We start from the raw sequence: 21,780 nt of genomic DNA, 5'->3' as shown, positions 1-21,780 counted from the left end.
AGACAACAAAAAAAAAAAAACAATATAATGAGCACTAAAAGCGAAATGAGTTTATAGGCAAATGAGCAGTTTAAACCTTTGAAATATTTCTCTGTTTTAAATGATGAGGTTATGTTCATCGCTCTGCATGGATCCAGAGTGAAGGCTCCGGCTTGATTTAAAATGGGAAAACAGAAATGCATTCCCTGGGAAGACTGTTTTGTGCCCTTCAATAAAAGAGAGATAAGCAGCACCCATTGCTTGCTCCACTCATGATCATGTGAGAAAGTAACAATGAGAGAGGAAATAAAAGCTTCCCCTTATATGGCTGCTTCTTGGCAAAGGATCAAAGTCTGTAATAAAAATCAATCACTGACAGGGAAATGGCAACATTCTGCACTTGAAAACTTGTTTCCTTCTGTCAAGTGAATAATTTACAGTTGCTTAAATGTTGAATATTTCTTCACTTCAGGTCATAAAATACACTCTGGACCCCGTGTGGAAACCCTTTACTGTACCCTTACAATCTTTGTGCAATGGAGACATCGAGAAGCCAATAAAGGTGATTGTGTGTTTTAATTCTTGACAGTATAAAGCAGCTTTTCTAAACCTTTTTTTTTTTTTTAACCATGGGGGAACCCTAGGAATAATTTTTAGGTCATGGGGGACCCTGGCTGAAACCAATTATTTGGGGTTAAAGTTAAAAATCGCCCCTCACATTGGTGGACATTGTTGAAAAGAATGCCCTTTACAGTGGTGATTAGAATGCCACCCTTACAGATATCTGAAAACAATATTGGTGTTATGGAGCTGGCTCTACCAAGTGGCATTGGCCCTGGAATTTTGCGAGCATCATCAAATTAAAGTTTGTTGAGCCACAGCTCGAGGAACAACTGATGGAGGAATTTTAGGGTTCCATTGACCTCTGGCTGAGAATGGCTGGTGTAGAGAGTAGTATATCAAAAAGCTATCATAAAAAATGGATTCGCACCTCAACCGAGACCAAAACTGTCTACCCTCAACAAGCGTGAATAAACTATGTGTTCAGAAATGCATTTATACCGACAGATATTTTGAACTTACACATTCTGTTTATTGATTAAAAGGCAAAACACACTAGACACAAAAATACACCCATTAAAATCTGACGAGACATATCGAAGGACCAATGATGTATCCCCAAATCCCAAATCGTATCTGTATATCTAATGATTGTATATTTGAATTAAAAATACTTTAAATTACCAGTCAACACTGAAAGCTTTCAGGGATAAAGGGACAGTCTGAGAGAGATAGATTTGAGAGATAGAGAGAGATAGATTTGAGAGATAGAGAGAGATAGAGAGAGAGAGATTTGAGATAGATAGATAGATAGATAGATAGATAGATAGATAGATAGATAGATAGATAGACAGATTGATTGAGATAGAGTGATAAATTAGCAGCATGCTGGTTCTGCCTCTGTAGACCTAAAGCTGGCCATACATGGGTCGAATTCCAAAAGAATTTTCTCTTGAAAATCTTTTCTAAGAATTTCCTTTCGAATTTCGCACCGTTAGTGGGTCACAGAAACAGCCAATTTTTGTGTGACCATCGAATTTGAGTGATCTGGAGGGTTGGAAATTTTTTGAAAAAGGAAAACATTTCGAATTAATGATGAGAGAATCGTGCGGGAAATATAAACGAAAAAGAAATGAGCTGACCTGGAAAATTCTTTTCTGTGGCAACATGTGGGGAAATTGAAGGCTTGGTTGGCCGAATTTCGAAATCAATGGTGGCACCATCGGATTACAAAATGCACAAAAATTCCGATTTTCCTAAAGAAAATTCCGATTTTCTAAAGAAAATTTGTTTCGGAATTCGAACCATGTATGGCATGCATAAGGCTACATTCACACAGGTGATTAGCATCATACGGCAGATTCCTATGGCAAGAATCAGTGGATCTAAAGGCGGCCATACATGGGTCGAATTACGAAATAATTTTCTTTAGAAAATCTTTTCTAAGAATTTTCGTTCGAATTTTGCAACATTAGTGGGTCACAGAAACGGCTAATTTTCGTGTGACCATCGAATTTGAGTGATCTGGCATGTTGGAAATTTTTTGAAAAACATACGAATTTAGAATCAAGATGGGAGAATCGTGCAGGAAATATAAATGAAAAAGAAATGAGCATTATCTGTGACCTGGAAAGAAAGGAAAATTCTTGGCCACGAAAATTCTTTTCTGTAGCAAAATGAGGTGAAAATCAAGACTTGGTTGATTGAATTTCGAAATCAATGGTGGCACCATTGAATTACAAAACGCTCAAAATGTCCCATTTTCTAAAGAAATTTTTTTCTGAATTTGACCCATGTATGGCTTGCATTACAGGGGGGATCACAGGTGTACGCCAGCAGCTGCAGCTGTTCACATGTATCTGCACATCCAGCATCCCTGCGGTTAGGGACAGATGTTTGACCCTGGTGCAATCTTTCCTGGATCACTCATCTGTTCCTGATGCCAGGTAACCGTTGGATGTGCAGATACCTGCGAGCAGCAGAATGGTCATTGCTTTATGCAGGCTTCTTGGGCGCAATTGTTTGTTTACACCTGTGATCCCAGCTGCAAGAATCTGCTGATTTTTGCAGACGTCAAAAACAGCCGCTGTAAAAACGTCTAGAGTGCATGAGGACTCAAGATTACATTTATCAAGAATAATGCCGGCCATAGATGAGTTGAAAATCGGCCGATTTTTCGGATCGTTAGTGGGCTAATTGTTCGGCCGTTTTTTGGTATTTTGGCATTTTTTTTTATCTATAAAGTTGGAAAAAAAAATCAGCCGATTTTGCCGATCGGCCGATTTTCGTGGCAATGATGGGCAAATCGGCTGATTTTTTACCAATAAAAAAATCTGTGCATGAGCAGTGACCTGCAAGAGGAAGACAAAAAGAAGAAGAAGAAGAAGAAGAGGAAGAAGAAGAAGAAGAAGAGGAAGAAGAGGAAGAAGAAGAAGAAGAGGAAATAGAGGAAGAAGAAGAAGAGGATGAAGAAGAGGATGAAGAAGAAGAAGAGGATGAAGAAGAAGAAGAAAAGGATGAAGAAGAAGAGGATGAAGAAGAGGATGAAGAAGAGCATGAAGAAGAGCATGAAGAAGAGGATGAAGAAGAGGATGAAGAAGAGGAAGAAGAAGAAGAGTAAGAAGAAGAGGATGAAGAAGAGTAAGGAGAAGAAGAGGAAGAGGATGAAGAAGAGGATGAAGAAGAAGAGGATGAAGAAGAAGAGGAAAATGAAGAAGAGGATAAAGAAGAAGAAGAGGATGAAAAAGAAGAGAAATTCCAGTCCGGCAAAAAGTGTCCCTGCAAAGAGCTCCACTATTTCTTTGACAGTTCCTTGACATTTATAGCGGTTGCAACAATGTATCTATTTGTTTCCGAATAAAAACATCTGTATTTTTAAAAGAAAAATCGGCTGATTTTCGACCCATCTATGGCCTGCATAAGCGTACCTCTTGCTTGAATACTGGATTAAGGACATTTGTCCTTACCGGCAAATTTGGGAGTGGTGTCTATCACTAGTGCTCAGATGCACCTGCTTCATGTCAACAGCAGATCATAGTAATTATGGACAAGTTCCAGAAATGTGAGAGGACCACAGGTGCACTTATAAAAAGGAAGTATTTGTTCGAAAACAAAATCTATCAGTTATAGGACTTTTTCTATTTTGTAATTTGTGTTAAATTGTCAAAGTCAGAACAATAAAGTATTTATAATCAGTTTTAGGGTCCAGAGTTTTTCATTCTTTTCAGCATATTAAAGTAAAACCTATGAAGACCACAGTTAGAAAAGTGACAGTAAATGTAATGAAAAGGCCAAATAAGGTGAGCGTCTGACCAGAGGACAAGAAGACAAGAATATGACTTTGCATTCATCTAAATGACCTGAAGCATATTAAGATTATTTATGCGTGAAGGACAGCAAGAAAATCTTTAAGGCCTCGTGCACTGAGAAGCTCAAAAATGCTTTTTTGAGCTACAAGAGTTTTCAGAACAAAAATTTGGAAAAAGCCACGTTTTTGCATGCACATTCCCGTGTCTGGCGTTAATGCGTTCTGTTGGATAAAATTCAGCAGAATTGAAGTGCAGTGTGCATGAGGCCTAAAACATATTATAGCCAAACTAAGGATAAGAGTTTATGCACACAGATTTAACAGATATGTAACAGGCATTTTATGGAGATAACATTGAGATCAGGTTATGTATTGTTCAACTGTATAGTGTTCTAAAACTTCAACCATGGAAGTGCATTGAACCCCCCTTCTCGCTCTGTGACTTCTTAGGGTTTATGCACACAGGACTTTAGGCCTGTTGTAATTTCCTGGTACTTTTTGCACTCTAGGAACCGCATGTGCCAGATACAGTCAGGTCCATAAATATTGGGACATCGACACAATTCTAACATTTTTGGCTCTATACACCACCACAACGGATTTGAAATGAAACAAACAATATGTGCTTTAACTGCAGACTGTCAGGTTTAATTTGAGGGTATTTACATCCAAATCAGGTGAATGGTGTAGGAATTACAACAGTTTGCATATGTGCCTCCCACTTGTTAAGGGACCAAAAGTAATGGGACAGAATAATAATCATAAATCAAACTTTCACTTTTTAATACTTGGTTGCAAATCCTTTGCAGTCAATTACAGCCTGAAGTCTGGAACGCATAGACATCACCAGACGCTGGGTTTCATCCCTGGCGATGTTCTGCCAGGCCTCTACTGCAACTGTCTTCAGTTCCTGCTTGTTCTTGGGGCATTTTCCCTTCAGTTTTGTCTTCAGCAAGTGAAATGCATGTTCAATCGGATTCAGGTCAGGTGATTGACTTGGCCATTGCATAACATTCCACTTCTTTCCCTTAAAAAACTCTTTGGTTGCTTTTGCAGTATGCTTTGGGTCATTGTCCATCTGCACTGTGAAGCGGCGTCCAATGAGTTCTGAAGCATTTGGCTGAATATGAGCAGATAATATTGCCCGAAACACTTCAGAATTCATCCTGCTGCTTTTGTCAGCAGTCACATCATCAATAAATACAAGAGAACCAGTTCCATTGGCAGCCATACATGCCCACGCCATGACACTACCACCACCATGCTTCACTGATGAGGTGGTATGCTTAGGATCATGAGCAGTTCCTTTCCTTCTCCATACTCATGCTTTTTTGCTTCAGCATTTACCCGCACATATGCATCCAATATTTTTTTTTTTAAATATCTTCATCAGTACGTCTCGTATGCAATATGACACGCATGGACATAAACACTGAGGCAAAGGAGCATAAGCATTTACAAAAGCACAGATGTGTACAGCCATCCACTTGTATAGCAGGCTGTACACAGTACGTACAGCACTCCAGGCATTTAAAAGCACTGTGAAAATATGCTAGGCATATAAATTGCCTGTTAAAGCCCTGTGTACATAAACCCTAGAAGTAAAAAAAAAGCAAAAAAGGGGGGTTTTAATGCTCTTCCACAGGTGAAGATGTGAAACCTTGTAAAGTTGAGTATAAATAATAATACATAAACTGATCTCAATGTTAAGAATTTTCCACAGCCTTTCAACTGACTACAATAATAATGTTTATAGCCTGATAAGATGTGCCCATGAACTCATTCGGCCTAATAAAATGTACAGTAGACAGCTCAGTAGAACTATTTACACATGGCAGAATAGTTGTGCTTTGTAAAATTTAAAGCGGTAGTAAAACACACCAAAAAAAAATTGGGTCCCTGCAGGATAATGTCATAATGTGCACTATAGTAGGCACTGCAAGCCCCTGCAAGTGGTGCGCAAAAGCCTCGGCTTCTGTCTTCACCCTGTCTTACTTTTGGGTTCACAGGCTCCTGCTGTTTGAATGGCCGAGCCGCAATGATGTCACTCCCACGCATTGTCCATTCACAGCAAAGTGTGCATGTGCTGGTGACGTCACCGGCTGCTACTAAAATAAATATCTCCTAAACGGTGCACAATGTAGGAGATATTTACTGTACATATAGGTAAGCCTTATTGTTGATTGAACCTTAAAGAGCAGAGAGCTTTGAAAGTAGCTGGCACACCAGTTGATACAGACTGTGCAATGAATATGACTCAAAAGTGCAGCGCTAATCAAAATGATCAACAAGTACTGCAAATCATAATATACAGTAGGCGACAAGTGATAAATGGAGTCCAATGTGCTTGTGGGTATATATGGCTGCCGGCACTCGTGACGTCATCACGCATCTCATTGACAGAAAGTGGTCCATCTGATGGCTCGGGACCGGCACATACTGATAAATTCTTTTGTCTTCTAATATTGTAAGTTTTTAGTACAGTGGCATTCATGGTTCTCTCCCGGATATGGTCGAGTATTCTCCGGTAGCTGAGGAGGTACTTCGGAGAAAACAGCGGGACCCTGAGATGACATTACCCTAAGCGGAGGACCATGTATACCCACAAGCACATTTTGACTCCTTTTTTACATAAGAGTCCACCGGCAGGCCTTTTACTGAGCACAAGGTGGTAAATGACATACACATTGCCAAATGTATTGGGACACCCTTCAAAATCATTGGATTTAGGTGTTTCAGTCACCTGCATGGCCACAGGTGATTAAGGAAAGAAATCTTATCAATTATAAAGAGAGTCCCTTTTGGTTAAAAAGGCACCAAAGAAGTTTGACAACAACATATGTTTCATCACTAACTACAATATGCAGTATAAAAATATAGAACAAATTTTTAAAAAATATTGGCCTATTCTGTTAAAAGATGAAATTTTGAAGGATATCATTCCTGGGAAACCGATGTTTGTCTATAGAAAAAATAGGCCTTTAAGGACGAGAATTGCCCATAACGTTATTGATCCCCCCAAAAAAGTAGATCTGTTTCCTGAGTTAAAAGGTTTTTTCTATTGCAATAAATGTAAAGTTTGTAGAACGGTTTGTAAGGAATCTAGAAAAAAAGGAAAAATCTTTCATTCCTCTTGCTCTAATAAGGAATACAAAATCAATTCCTTGATAACGTGTAATTCCTCGCATGTAGTTTACATTTTGGAATGTCCGTGTCCTCTCCAAGGATGAACAGGGAGAAGCCTAAAAATCAGAATAGGTGAACACATTGGTAACATCAAAAAAGAGTTTGATAAGCACAGTGTATCGAGACATTTCAAACTAAAGAACAACTGTGATCCGAGTTTATTGACCTTTTATGGTATAGATATGGCTAAATCACATTGGAGAGGCTCGGATTTAATTAATGAAATTTCCAAGAAAGAAAAATACTGGATTTACTAATTTATTTCCCTTAAATCCAATGAGTTGAATATGGACATTGACCTTAACTGTTTCCTCACAAATGTTTAATTTTGGGATGATGTATGGTTAGATTGCATTTGAACATTCTTTGATTATTAGAGTTCCCCTTTATTATTGTATTTTTTGACACTGGCCCTTTAAATGTCCGTTTTTGACTTTTAGTATAAATGTCTGCTATTGACATTTCATATTTATCCTGTCATTGTAGATCCACTTATTTAATGTAGGATCTATTAATATTTCCCCCTGGTTTGTTTAATATTTTTGACGTTAAATAATGTTTTATATGTATGCGGAGGCTTCTCATTGTGATCATATTGTGCGGTGGACTTTTTTCCTTATTAATATCAGCTGTCCGCTTTAAGTGCAGTGAATATATAATGAAGTGCTGACGTCTCACATCCATCCGCTCTGTGAGGACGTCTATGACGAAACGCGTAGGGCGGGGCTTTTGGATGTGACATCAGGACACTCCCGGTTTACTGGTACGGCGCATGCGCAAGCCAGCCTGGGTCTGCATTGCTTGTTTTAAATTTGAACACGCTGTATATGCTGGTGTCGGCGTAGACACCGTTTGCTGTAAGTGCATTTTTGAATTAAATTGGATGTTTTTACTACGTACTGCACCATGAGTCTCTACTTTCTTTCCCGAGTGGCGATCTGATCATCCTATTCAGTCTGGTGGCCGAATCTCTGAAGGGAATTTACATGATACACAGTCCTGCAGATTATCACTTCCTGGAGATCAGATCCTATAACTCCAAGTGTTGCCTCTACTATATACAGACCAGCGCTCCCAGAGCAACAAGCGCTATATGCTGATTTATAACATGATCAGCATATTGCTCTGGTGAGTTTATTTAACCTTTTTTGGTGGTGGATTCACTTGGTGATATTGCATTGAACACCATTGATAATTTGAATATCACAAGCACTTTGGACCTTTTGTTTGTTGGACTTTATTTGTACACAATTTTTGATTGATTCATATTGATTTGTACACATTCAGCGCAACCTGTTTTTTATTATTTTTTGCACACCCTATATGTTTTGTAGGTCAGGTTTTGCAGCTCTTTTTTTATTTATTTATATGTATCTTTCTGTGGCGCTATTTCCATTACCATACTTATTACATCTTGTGTGTTGCTCTGTTTTTTAATAAATCCGATTTTATCAATTTACTACACTCATAGCGCCACTGTTTTCTTGTACCCATTACAGAGGAGCTTCCACTCTGAAGGCTGGCTGCATAATTCGGAGTGTGTTCTTACAGTCTGCCTGGACTTTGTATTAGGACTATGGACAATTCCCCTTACTCCTAAAGTCCTCAGCACCTTTTTGTGTTTCCTTCATTGTTTTTTCTGATAATTTACTGAAGAATCCTGAGATTTTAAATATTTGTGCCAACTGCCAAAAGTATGTCAGTTTTTGTTATGGGCATGTCCTGTTATTTAAAAAAAAATTTGTGAAGTCGAATGTGATTTGCTATTGTCATTTGCTGTAAAATACCGCATTGTCTCGATATTTTGTTAACTTGTATTGGTGAGAAAAGTCCAAAACAGAAAGTCCTTCCAGCTCTTGCATAAACTCAAAAATTGATTTAATAATAATATTGCATAAAATTAGAAATAAAATATTGGAATACAGAATGTTTAGATGATGTCCAAAAAATATAGTTATGTTCTTGAGATAAAAATTGTGTGTATAATTGTGCTTGTGTAGTGTGAATCTGTAGGCTCCTTAGCCCAGCTTCTAAAAAAAATGTCTCACTAAAAAGTCTTTGTTCTACTCTATAAGGAGCAATTCAGCCCCCACCTTCTCCTAAAAGTGGGTTGGTTTTCCTCTCTGGCTCTTATAGTCCTACAATGAAACCTGGTGGCAGATGCATTGAACAACCCTTCAGTCTTAAGCTCCCCTAGGAGAGAGTCTGAAATTTAATCCTTGGGACCTCTAGTGAGAACTTCACTGACATTCCATTGGTCAGAGGGGATGGGATGTGTTACAAATATATTTTATTTATATATATATATATAATCTCCCAAGAGTACTCTTAATATAAAAGTTATATCATATATACATATCCTAATCAAGAAATATTACAGTATAAATTTTGTATGCTTAACATGTATGAAATAGATTCTTACAATTTTCTTATTAGTGAAACCAATTCATGACTAATTACTACCACATGTTGCTTGAATGTAGAGAAAAACCCAAGATATATATCCATATACATATGTATTCACATAGACTATAACAGTCTGTTTATCTCACTTTTCCCAATCTAGAACAAATAAACATATAACAACTCAATTATTCTAATAAGATCCAACACATTCATACATATGTTAGTAATGTTAATAAGCAGATATTCGATGTTAGGTTATAGAAGGCTTCCAACATTCGGCGTTAAAGAATTGGAGGATTTTTTTTTTTTCACGATAGAGGTCTGGTTTTTTTGCCAAGAAGAGATCCTCTGGCAGGAAGATACTAGCGTGATGAGACCAGATCTCTTCATCTTCAGGTTTTACTGGGCCATCTTTACGAAATAGATCAGATAAGAAACCAAGAAGCTGGTTCCAACTCTGAATGAATGATTCAAATTTCAGATCTTCCTCAGCAGAGCAAGTTAGGGAACTGTAATCTTGTGTAGATTGTTTGGTGTAAGGTAGATTTGGTGACGTCATCTCAGTCTGTTATTATTACAACAGTAGACTGTAACGTGAAGAGCATATGTCCTTCCGGCCTTTTCATGTTGAAAATGGGATTCGTGCTTGCCATTTATCAAATATCACCCACCTTAAATTTAAATAAGAGTCAGACAATATCTTAATTGTAAATATCTAAAAAGGGATCCTGGAAAGAGCCAAATTTCCTGCATGAATGACAGGCAAGTGTGGTCTACATAGATTTCTGATTATATACATTACACAATACATTTTCCATGCCTTGACATCTGGGATTACTAAAAAGTGAAGCTGAGCTGGATTATCCAACAAAGGCTGTACATCTGTGCTGCTAGTGAAACCAGCATTAACCATATCGTTGATCTGAATATACATGTAAAATATTGTACAAATAAAAAGTGCGCTAATTATTCACAAAACATGCAAGGATAAATAATAAAAATAAATGAATTAATAAATATAAACATAAGTCCAGCCACCATAACAGTGATAGTCCAATATCAACTTAATGTCAATCTTGAAAACAAACACCCATGTGCAAATCCGACACCAGATGAAATGAATACACTCACCAGAGCTATATGCTGATTATATTATAAACCAGCATGATAGCATTTTGCTCTGGGAGCAATGATCTGCAGGATATCCCAGTAGAGGAACAGCAACCAATAGTAATCCAATCAGCACATATGGAACAGCTAGGCAGCACATATGGAACAGCTAAGCAGCAAATGATCTTCCAATAACATAGGCAAAGCTCGAGGAATAAGAAGAGATATGATAGTGCAGTACGTTTAAAACCAGTAAAATTTTATTAATAAAGTATTGCACTCACAAAGAAGGTGTCTAGCCGACACCAGCAATGACAGCCTCTAAAATGCCACATCCACAAGGGAAAAACCAAGGGACGAACCTCCTGCATTGCGATCAAACAGCCGACAGCTGGGAGGAACGTTCCAACGTCACATCCACTAGGCCAGGCCCAACGCGTTTCGTCACTTGACGTGTAAAATATTACCTGTTATATCAGCGTGTGATTAGACAATGAAAGAGCAGCAATAGATGAACTCATCCCTTTACCCTCTACTCCTGCCAGTATATTCCTTGTGAGTATATGTGCATGCAACACACCGGATTGGCCCCAAGTGCTGCCCCTCTCTCTCACAGTGTATAGAGGATTAAAGTAGGCTAATGTCAAGATAGATATGGTTGCTGCAATATTCTGTGTTCTTTTAAATCTATCTGATGTTCAGCTTTATGTACTAGGGTATTATGTAATCAAAAAACATGCTGGATAAAGATACCTTTAATAAATCTCCTGTGACAGAGAAAAGGGAAAAAGACCTACATTTCACTTTTACTGATGCCCAGTGGACAAATGCCATCCGAACTAACCTCAAATATTGTAAATGTGTGAATTTTTGGGAACTCTCTCAAAAGATGCACCGCAGATGGTATTCACCCCAACTCGTATAGCTAAGGTCTCCTCATCTGTTGATAAGCTACAATCACCAGCTACTTTATTAGGTACACCTGTTCAATTGCTTTGTAACATAAATTGCTAATCAGCCAATCACATAGCAGCAACTCAATGCAGTTAGGCATCTAGATGTGGTGAAGACAACTTGCTGAAGTTCAAACCGAGCATCAGAATGGTGAAGAAAGGGAATTTAAGTGGCTTTGAATGTGGCATGGTTATTGGTGCCAGACGAGCTGGTCTGAGTATTTAAAAAAACTGCTAATCTACTGGGATTTTCACAACCATCCCTAGGGTTTACAGAGAACGATCCAAAAAAGAGAAAATATCCAGTGAGCGACAGTTGTGTGGACAAAAATGCCTTGTAATACAACCTGTGATAGTGGAGATCTAAATATCACTTTCCAATAGCTTTTCACTTCAGAACAGCCTCATTATAAGTAGTACAGTGTGCCGTCATGTGAGCAGCCATGCCAACAGACACTCACTGACCACTTTATTTGGTACACCTTCCTAGTGCCAAGAAAATATCCGCCACACAATTACACCACCACCATCAGCCTGAACTGTTAACACAAGGCAGGATGGATCCATGCTTTCATGGCCAAATTACCTTTCCACTTTTAAGACTATGTAGTCTATGTAGTCTAGTTAAAAATAGTAATACAACCTGCGATAGTGGAGATTAATCTAAATATCGCTTTCCAATAGCTTTTCACTTGAGAACATCCTTATTATAAGTGGTACAGTGTGCCCTCAAGTGAGCAGCCATGCCAACAGACACTCACCGACCATTTTATTAGGTACACCTTCCTAGTGCCAAGAAAATATCCCCAACACCATTACACCTCAACCACCAGCCTGAACCGTTGATACAAGGCAGGATGGATCCATGCTTTCATGTTGTTTACACCAAATTCTGACCCTACCATCTGAATGTCGCAGCTGAAATCGAATGCCCATTCTCCTCTGATATCAACAAGGCGTTTTCGTCCACACAACTGCCGCTCACTGGATATTTTTTTTCAGACTATTCTTTGTAAACTCTAGAGATGGTTGTGTTTGAAAATCCCAGTAGATCAGCAGTTTTTGAAATACTCTGACCAACCCATCTGGCACCAACAACCATGCCGCATTCAGAGTTTCTTAAATCCCCTTTCTAACCCATTCTGATGCTCGGTTTGAAATTCAGCAAGTCGTCTTCACCACGTCTACATGCCTAAATGCAGTGAGCTGCTGCCATGTAATTGGCTGATTAGCAATTTGTGTTACAAAGCAATTGAACTGGTGTACTTAATAAAGCGGATGGTGAGTGTATACTAATGTGCCTTTAATGCGTTGTGAACCTACAGTATATCAACGTATCACTTGATGCACAGCCTGAAAGCTTGATAACTCAAATCCATGATCTTTACATCCCTTTCATCACTATGGAACAACTCTGGAAAACTAAGCTTTTAAGCTTTTTTTGCAAAGGTCTGGATATTATTTCAATAGCAGTAGATCCGTTTTTTTATTCTGCAAAATGTTCTTCCGATCTTTGTAGTCAGGATATTCAACTTAGGCAGAAAAACCAAGTAAACCATCAGCTGTAATTTCCATATCTGACTCTTACTGTCAGTGTTTTGTGATGTATTTCCACAGATCACATGCTTTGACTACGACAATGATGGAGGACATGATTTTATAGGAGAATTTCAGACAACAGCACTGAAATTATGTGAAGCTCATGACAACCTATCTGTGAGTAATGCCACTTCCTAAACAAACACAACCTGATAAAACATGGCAGAGGCAGTGTGCAAAGTGGAGGAACTGGTAGCAACTGCTCTAAACTTATGAAGGTGAAGTCTGGTTGGTTAAGGTGGACCTAACATTGTATATAACTAGCAATGTTAGAATAAAATTCATTCCAGCCTAACACTAACTGGAACTGGTCTTATGAAGGTGAAGTCTGGTTGGTTAAGGTGGACCTAACATTGTATATAACTAGGAATGTTAGAATAAAATTCATTCCAGCCTAACACTAACTGGAACTGGTCTTATGAAGGTGAAGCCTGGTTGGTTAAGGTGGATCTAACATCGTATATAACTGAGAATGTTAGAATAAAATTCATTCCAGCCTAACACTAACTGGAACTGGTCTTATGAAGGTGAAGTCTGGTTGGTTAAGGTGGACCTAACATTGTATATAACTGGGAATGTTAGAATAAAATTCATTCCAGCCGAACACTAACTGGAACTGGTCTTATGAAGGTGAAGTCTGGTTGGTTAAGGTGAACCTAACATCGTATATAACTGGGAATGTTAGAAAAAAATTCATTCCAGCCTAACACTAACTTGAACTGGCCTTTTGAAGGAGAAGTCTGGTTGGTTAAGGTGAACCTAACATTGTATATAACTAGGAATGTTAGAATAAAATTCATTCCAACCCAACACTAACTGGAACTGGCCTTATGAAGGTGAAGTCTGGTTGGTTAAGGTGAACCTAACATCGTATATAACTGGGAATGTTAGAATAAAATTCATTCCAGCCTAACACTAACTGGAACAGGTCTTATAAAGGTGAAGTCTGGTTGTTTAGGGTGGACCTAACATCGTATATAACTAGGAATGTTGAAATAAAATTCATTCCAGCCGAACACTAACTGGAACTGGTCTTTGAAATGTTCCACCCCCCTCCCCATATGCTACCTATGCTCCTAACCTGTGAAAAAAAGATCAAATTTCTTACCTATTTTTAGTCCACTCTGGTCCAGTCAAGTGATCTTCAGCTAGGGCTCCCCGTGTCAGTTCAACGATGGCTGCATGGGAGAAGAGTTGGCACCAACAGAAGCTGGGACATGGGAGCCTATGCATGACATCACAGCTCCCTGAATTCCCAGCCATTGTTGAGCGCTCTCTCATCTCCCCTGCTGATGGCGCTCACTAACACTGGTGATCAGATTGGAGCAGACTAAAGATAGGTAAGTATACACATCTGTTACACACAGTTTTTAGGTGGTATAGGTGGCAGGAGGGGGGAGGGAACATTTTTGAGATTAGTTTAGTGTTAGGATGGAATTCTAATTTAAGTAATGTGTAAATGTATTTATTACTTCTTACAGTGGTACCAGTACTTCCCCTACTACTCTTCTATTGCAGATATGAAAGAATAGCTAAATTAAAAAAATGCTATATATTGCAACTTATCATTTGGTGGCTGCATTCAGTTTTTTTTTTATGCTTTTTTTACCTTTATTTTCACCCAGTGATCCTGCCAGCAGTACACTTCCTGTCCTAGGGTGGCAACATTCATGCACTGTACTGTATCTATGGAGAAGCAGCGTTGTCACCCTAGGCTGTTCTGAGGAGAATCACAAACCTCTCCCTCTCTCATCTCCAATACATAGGGAGGAGGGCTTTTGTAGCTCACAAATAAGAGCGGGAAAAGCATTGTCTGGGATTTCAGTCCAGTACACAGGAAATTACAAGGACGCTGACAGGAGTAACAGGTGTTTTTCTTTACTTGCAGAAATTGTACCTAGCCTGAAAAAGATAACTAATGCAGTCACCACATATAAGGACTGGTAAGCTGTAATATATTACAATTTTCTTTTTGGGTTTTGATAATTTTTATAACACTTTTTTTGTAGATTAGGAGAAGGCTGGAATCCCTGTCAAATTTGAATTCCGGTTTATGTCCCTGTTGCAGATTTTCACTTAGGGCCAGTTCACACTACATGCATTTTCAGTGCGCTTTTTTTCTGCATCCAAAACGCAAAGTAAGTGGCTTATATGGCTGTCAGTGTCATAGTTCACATCAGTGCTTGCAGTTCCAGCGCGTTCCTGTTGCAGGGTAAAAAATTAGAACAGGCTGCATTTTTCCTGCACAGAACTGTACTGGAACGCAGTAAAATGCACTGGAATGTCCCTATTTAAACTGAAGAAAAAGAGAGGGGAAAAAATGAACCGGAAAGCATTAAAAATGCACCAGAACGCATTACCAACCCACCGTAGCGCGCCAAAAACGTGTCAAAAACTTGCATGCAGAAATGCATCCAGAACGCATCTGGACTGCGTTTCTATAGTGTGAACTGGCCCTTACTCCCTGTCTGATGTTGCCAGCACGATAGGGAGTGATGGGGAAATATCTCAAACGAAAACCCAGAGAGCAGTACAAACCAGAAAGGCGTTCTAAGCCTTCCTCACTCTATCCAAAACTAATAAAACAACGTTTCTGGCTTTCTGTACACTTAAAAAAGGCCCTCAATGACCTCAGACACTGTGGAGAAATTCACCCTCAAAGAACACAATAGATGGAGTTGGGGTATCAGTCAGTTTCTAAGTCCTCATTCACATGGGGGCAATGCCTGTCAAACATGGATGTCTTCCTGTGTCAGTACAGCTACTGGGGTTTTTTTACTAAATCTGCAGAGTGCACATACAGACTCACTTCTGCATAGAAACTAATCAGCTTCTGGGTTTTATTACCAAAGCTTAATATAGCAAGCTGAGGTTAGAAGCTGATTGGTTTCTATGCAGAAGTGAGCCTGATTTTGCACTTTAGTAAATAAATCCCACTGTGTCTATATTCACTAATATGGGCTGCCTGCACACAGTTCCAGATGCCTCCCAATGTGTTGCCAGAGGATGCAAGAGATGTAATTTCAGTGCCTGTGTTAAGTTGAATTTCTCTGCCATGCCTGTAGCTAGAGAAGTCAGTGTGGGCTTGTTTTAAAACTCGTATTACTTGTTAAAAAAAACAACATTCAGCTACTTTAACCTATTCAGCTTCACATTGTACACATCAATGGACCAGAGCATTTTTTTTACATTTCTATAATGAGCCAGTTTATTCAACAATAACTTTTTCATTACTTAAAGTGTTACTAAACCCAGAATATTAAAATCAGTCCTTATTTGCAGTAAAGCATGCTTGTTATGCTCACTGTGGAACCTAAGGGGTTAATCCTCTGCATTGTGTAAAAAGGCCTGTCTTCTATGATCCTCTCTTCTTTTACTTTCCCCCAATCCATCCGCTGATAGTACACAGCCCTAGGAGGAACTCATGCTCAGTTTGGTGGGTATGGTTAGTGTTTTTTCTTTTTGGGAGGGTGCATGTGATCAGCACAGGGCCAATCAGCACTGTCTAGCAGGGTCATGCAGCCTAATAGGACAGTCAGGGGAGAATGAAAACTCCTCCTACAAGCTTTAACAAGTGCTCAGCTGAACCCTAATAGCAGTCACAAGACTGCTATATACTTCTGATGAGAAAAGGTATTTAGCAGTTTATATTTACTAAAATAATTGCATTTCCATGTTTTGTGCACTGTGGAAGACTGGATACTGTGAACGCAGGGTCATTGGTTTAGTAACACTTTAAAATCAACAAAGTAGTACATATATAATTTTTTAGGACAAACAAGGTGTTCATTTGGTGATATTTGTCACAGCTCACTAAAGCTTATCGCATAACTTAAGTCAGTCACATGACCGCATATCAAATGCGATACTGAAAATGTCAATTCACTATTGCTAGTATGCGGTATGTACCAGAAATAGCAAAAACACTTCGTAAATACCACATAAAAAGACCATAAAGTCAATTCAGAAAAGGAAATAAGTTATATATAATATATAAATAGACATGCGGTATGTACTGCTATCTGTCAGTACTGTCATGGGTTGTTAAGGAATGGGTGGCCACGGAGTCCTTAACAACCTATGAGTCATCAGCTGTCAGCGGGGTTCCCCACTGACAGTTGAATGTAAAAAAAAAAAAAAAATTGCTGGCAATTGAAAAATAATAAAAAAACATTGTGGGGTCCCCCCTTCATTAATACCAAGCCCTTCGGGTCTGGTATGGGTTTTGAGGGGAACCCCCATGCCAAAATTTAAAAACAAATGGCATGGGGTCCCCCCCCAAATCCATACCAGACTCTTATCTGAGCATGCAGGTCAGGAAAGGGGGAGGATGAGTGAGACCCCCTCCTGAACCATACCAGGCCACATGCCCTTAACATGCGGGGGTGCTTTGAGATGGGGGGGCCTCTTCCCCACAACTCTGGCTGGTGGTTGTGGGGGTCTTTGATTGGGGAGGCTTATCGGAATCTGGAAGCCCCCTTTAGCAAGGGGGTCCCCATATCCCCCCCCCCCCCATGTGAATAGCAGGAATAGGGGTTTACTCAGCTAAGCACACCCTCCTGCCTGCATGCCAGACCTAAGGGCAGATAAATTCTAGGAACTAGATTCTACATGCATCATCTGCCCTTACTTAAGATGGCCACAGACAGAAATGCAAGGAGGATGTTTTTCAGAGTGATTTCGCAGCAAAATAAAACATGGAGACATGGGTGGGTGGGTGAGTTTGCTTTGAATATTAAAAATAAATGAAATAGCATTTTTACTTTGTGGTGCTCAGATGCAACGTAGTTCCGCTTTAAGTAAGAACAAATTTTATCTAAAAAGAAACCACACTTTTATTTCTTGTTATGTTGCTTTAACTGACAATGCAGATCAAAGCTCATCCTTTTGATCTGCAGATGAAGTAACAATGTTGAGATGGGGTTTTTGTGGTCTGTGGTGCAAGCTCAGTGTCCACAACTGGCACATGTTCACTTTAAAACAACATTTCTGCTTTTTAACTGAGCAAGCAAAGTGTCAGTGAGGGTAGGGCAGTGCAAATAACTAAATATAGAGAGCTGAGAATAGAAACGACTGAGATGAAATGTTTGCCCTTTTGTGACTACAATAATTCCATGGATCTTCAACTCTGATGCATAAGGTTCTTCTTTCTGTAGAGGGGCTGAGTATAGGAATATTACAGCAAGCTGCCAAAGTAATCTCCCTTTTATACTGAGTATGTTGTCCCTGCAGCTAAATTAGAAGGCTTCAGCAGGGTTTAATAAGCATTTTTTTTTTCAGTTCCATGGAAGTGCTTACTTTTTATTTAACCACTTGACCTCCAGAGGATTTACCCCCCCTTAATGACCAGGCCTCTTTTTGCTACTCGGTGCTGCACTAATTCAACTGATAATTGTGCGGTCATGCAATGCTGCACCCAAACGAAATTTACGTCCTTTTTTCACACAAATAGAGCTTTCTTTCGGTGGTATTTGATCACCTGTGTGCTTTTTATTTTTCACGCTATAAACAAAAAAAGGCCAAAAATTTTGAAGAAAAACAATATTTTTTACTTTCAGCTATAAAAAAATATATAGTAAACTCAAAGTTGGTTATAAATTTAGGCCAAAATGTATTCTGCTCCATGTTTTTGGTAAAAAAAATCCCAATAAGTGTATATTGATTGCTTTGTGTGGAAGTTATAGCGTCTACAAACTATGATATAGATACTGCAATTTACGCCATTTTTTTGCTATACAGCGCTGCGCTAGTTTAATGGACAATTGCGCGGTCATGCAATACGGTACATAAATGAAATTTACATCCTTTTTTTTCCCACAAATTGAGCTTTCTTTCGGTGGTATTTGATCGCCTGTGCGGTTTTTATTTTTTGCGCTATAAAAAAAAAGGCTGACAATTTTGAGGAAAAAAAACAATATTTTGGACTTTTTGCTAAAAAACATGTCCAGTAAAAAAAAATTTAAAAATCAAATTTAGTCATAAATTTCTGACAAAATGCATTCTGCGACATGTCTTTGCTACAAAAAAACCCCAATACGTGTAAATTCATTGGTTTACGTGAAAGTTATAGCGTTTACAAATGGCGGGAAAGATACTGAGATTTTTAGTTTTTTTTTATACTAATAATGGCGGCGATCAGCGACTTACAACGGCGATCAGTGACTTATTGCGGCGATCAGCGACTTATGGCGGGACTGCGGCGGACATTCTGACATTGGGGGGTACTGACTTGGGGTCACTGACATCCCCAGTGACACCAATACAGTGATCAGTGTTTTTTTGCAAAAACAAAACCACTGACACTGTACTAATGGCAATGGGGAGGAAGGGGTTAAGTTTATTTTTCAGGGAAAGGGTTATCTGTGTGAGGGGGAGTGTTTTACTAGGGGGCGGGGGTGTGTACTGCACGGGACACCGCTGATCGGGAGAGAGAAACTCTTCTGTCCCGATCAGCTTGTCCTGGAGCTGTCAGGGAACTGACAGAAAGCACAGCTACTGCAGCTGTGCTCTCTGTCAGCGATTGCCGCCGATCGCCGGGACATAGCCGGTAACGACCGGCTGTGACCCGGCGACTGACATCCGCGGCTGTGATCGGCGGGACGGGTAGGGTGGCGGCGCGCCTCGCGCGCGCCCCCTACCTGTTTACAAAACACACGTTTTAAAACGTGGTTTTGCCCAGCCGTGCCGCCCTGCCGCTGTATTTATACAGTGGCTGGGCGGCATGTGGTTAATGTGTTACTAAGCCCACAACAGTACAATCAGTCTGTATATGCATTAAAGCATGCTTGTTATACCCACTGTGGAACCTAAGGGGTTAATCCCTTGTGTGCATTGTGTAAAAAGGACGTTCATTCTGGACTTCTCTGCTCCTTCTCTTGTCCTAATGTCCACGTCTTATCTCCTGATAAGACGGACTGAACTTATAGCCATTCTGCACATGCTCAGTTTAGTCCTCCTACAAGCTTTAACCAGTGCTCTGCTGAACACTGATGGAAGTCACAAGACTGCTCTAACTGCTGATGAGAAAAGGTATTTAGCAGTTTATCTCTACTAAAATAATTGCATTTCCATGTTCTGTGTACTGTGGGAGACCAGATATAGAGAATGCAGGGTCCTGGGTTTAGTAACACCTTTTAAGGGGTTAATCCTTCACATTGTGTAAAAAGGCTGTTTGGTCCTGTTTTCTCTGCCCCTCTTCTTGTTCAAATGTCCACCTGATAAGACAGACTGAACCCGTAGTCACATACACATGCTCGGTTTAGTGTATATTGCTAGAGTTTTTTTTTACTTGGGAGAGTGCAAGTGATCAGCTCAGGGCCAATCAGCACTGTCCAGACCGAGGGTCAGGGGTTATGCAGCCTCATAGGACAATCAGGGGAGAATAAAAACGCCTCCTACAAGCTTTAACCAGTGTTCTGCTGCTCAGTGCACTGATAGAAGTCACAAGATTGCTCTAACTGCTGATGAGGAAAGGTATTTAGCAGTTTATATTTACTAAAATAATCGCATTTTCATGTTGTGTGTACTGTGAGAGACCAGATATAGTGAATGCAGGGTCCGGGGAGACCGGATATATTGAATGCAGGGTCCGGGGAGACCAGATATAGTGAAATCAGGGTCCTGGGAGACCAGATATAGTGAATGCAGGGTACGGGGAGACCAGATATAGTGAATGCAGGGTCCAGGGAGACCAGATATAGTGAATGCAGGGTCCGGGGAGACCGGATATAGTGAATGCAGGGTCCGGGGAGACCAGATATAGTGAATGCAGGGTCCGGGGAGACCGGATATAGTGAATGCAGAGTCCGGGGAGACCAGATATAGTGAATGCAGGGTCTGGGGAGACCGGATATAGTGAATGCAGAGTCCTGGGAGACCAGATATAGTGAATGCAGGGTCCTGGGAGACCAGATATAGTGAATGCAGGGTCCGGGGAGACCAGATATAGTGAATGCAGGGTCCGGGGAGACTGGATATAGTGAATGCAGGGTCCGGGGAGACCAGATATAGTGAATGCAGGGTCCAGGGAGACCAGATATAGTGAATGCAGGGTCTGGGGAGACCAGATATAGTGAATGCAGGGTCCGGGGAGACCAGATATAGTGAATGCAGGGTCTGGGGAGACCAGATATAGTGAATGCAGAGTCCGGGGAGACCAGATATAGTGAATGCAGGGTCCGGGGAGACCAGATATAATGAATGCAGGGTCCGGGGAGACCAGATATAGTGAATGCAGGGTCCTGGGAGACCAGATATAGTGAATGCAGGGACCGGGGAGACCGGATATAGTGAATGCAGGGTCCAGGGAGACCAGATATAGTGACTGCAGCTTCCGGGGAGAGCAGATATAGTGACTGCAGGGTCCGGGGAGAGCAGATATAGTGAATGCAGAGTCCGGGGAGACCAGATATAATGAATGCAGGGTCCGGGGAGACCGGATATAGTGAATGCAGGGTCCGGGGAGACCAAATATAATGAATGCAGGGTCCGGGGAGACCAGATATAGTGAATGCAGGGTCCGGGGAGACCGGATATAGTGAATGCAGGGTCCAGGGAGACCAGATATAGTGAATGCAGCTTCCGGGGAGAGCAGATATAGTGACTGCAGGGTCCGGGGAGAGCAGATATAGTGAATGCAGGGTCCAGGGAGACCAGATATAGTGAATGCAGGGTCTGGGG

General features: G+C 40.2%; 1 protein-coding gene across 3 annotated transcripts in view; it reads left to right on the top strand.

Annotated features, from left to right (window-relative positions):
* The window catches only part of CPNE2 (copine 2), a 263,539-nt gene that overhangs the window by 160,818 nt on the left and 80,941 nt on the right, over positions 1-21,780 (top strand). For all 3 annotated transcript variants that reach the window (XM_089689791.1, XM_089689792.1, XM_089689790.1), the window contains exons 7-8: positions 452-541; positions 13,120-13,218. In XM_089689791.1, the coding sequence (XP_089545917.1) occupies positions 452-541; positions 13,120-13,218 (189 nt within the window). The remainder of the gene's footprint in view (positions 1-451; positions 542-13,119; positions 13,219-21,780) is intronic.

This window comes from Staurois parvus, unplaced genomic scaffold, assembly GCF_062004578.1.
Source record: "Staurois parvus isolate SC_StPar_1 unplaced genomic scaffold, SC_StPar_1.0 ptg000498l, whole genome shotgun sequence".
In the NCBI taxonomy this organism is placed as follows: Eukaryota; Metazoa; Chordata; class Amphibia; order Anura; family Ranidae; genus Staurois; species Staurois parvus.
Note: the sequence above shows the minus strand (reverse complement) of the source record. Positions and strands in the feature narration are given on the sequence as shown.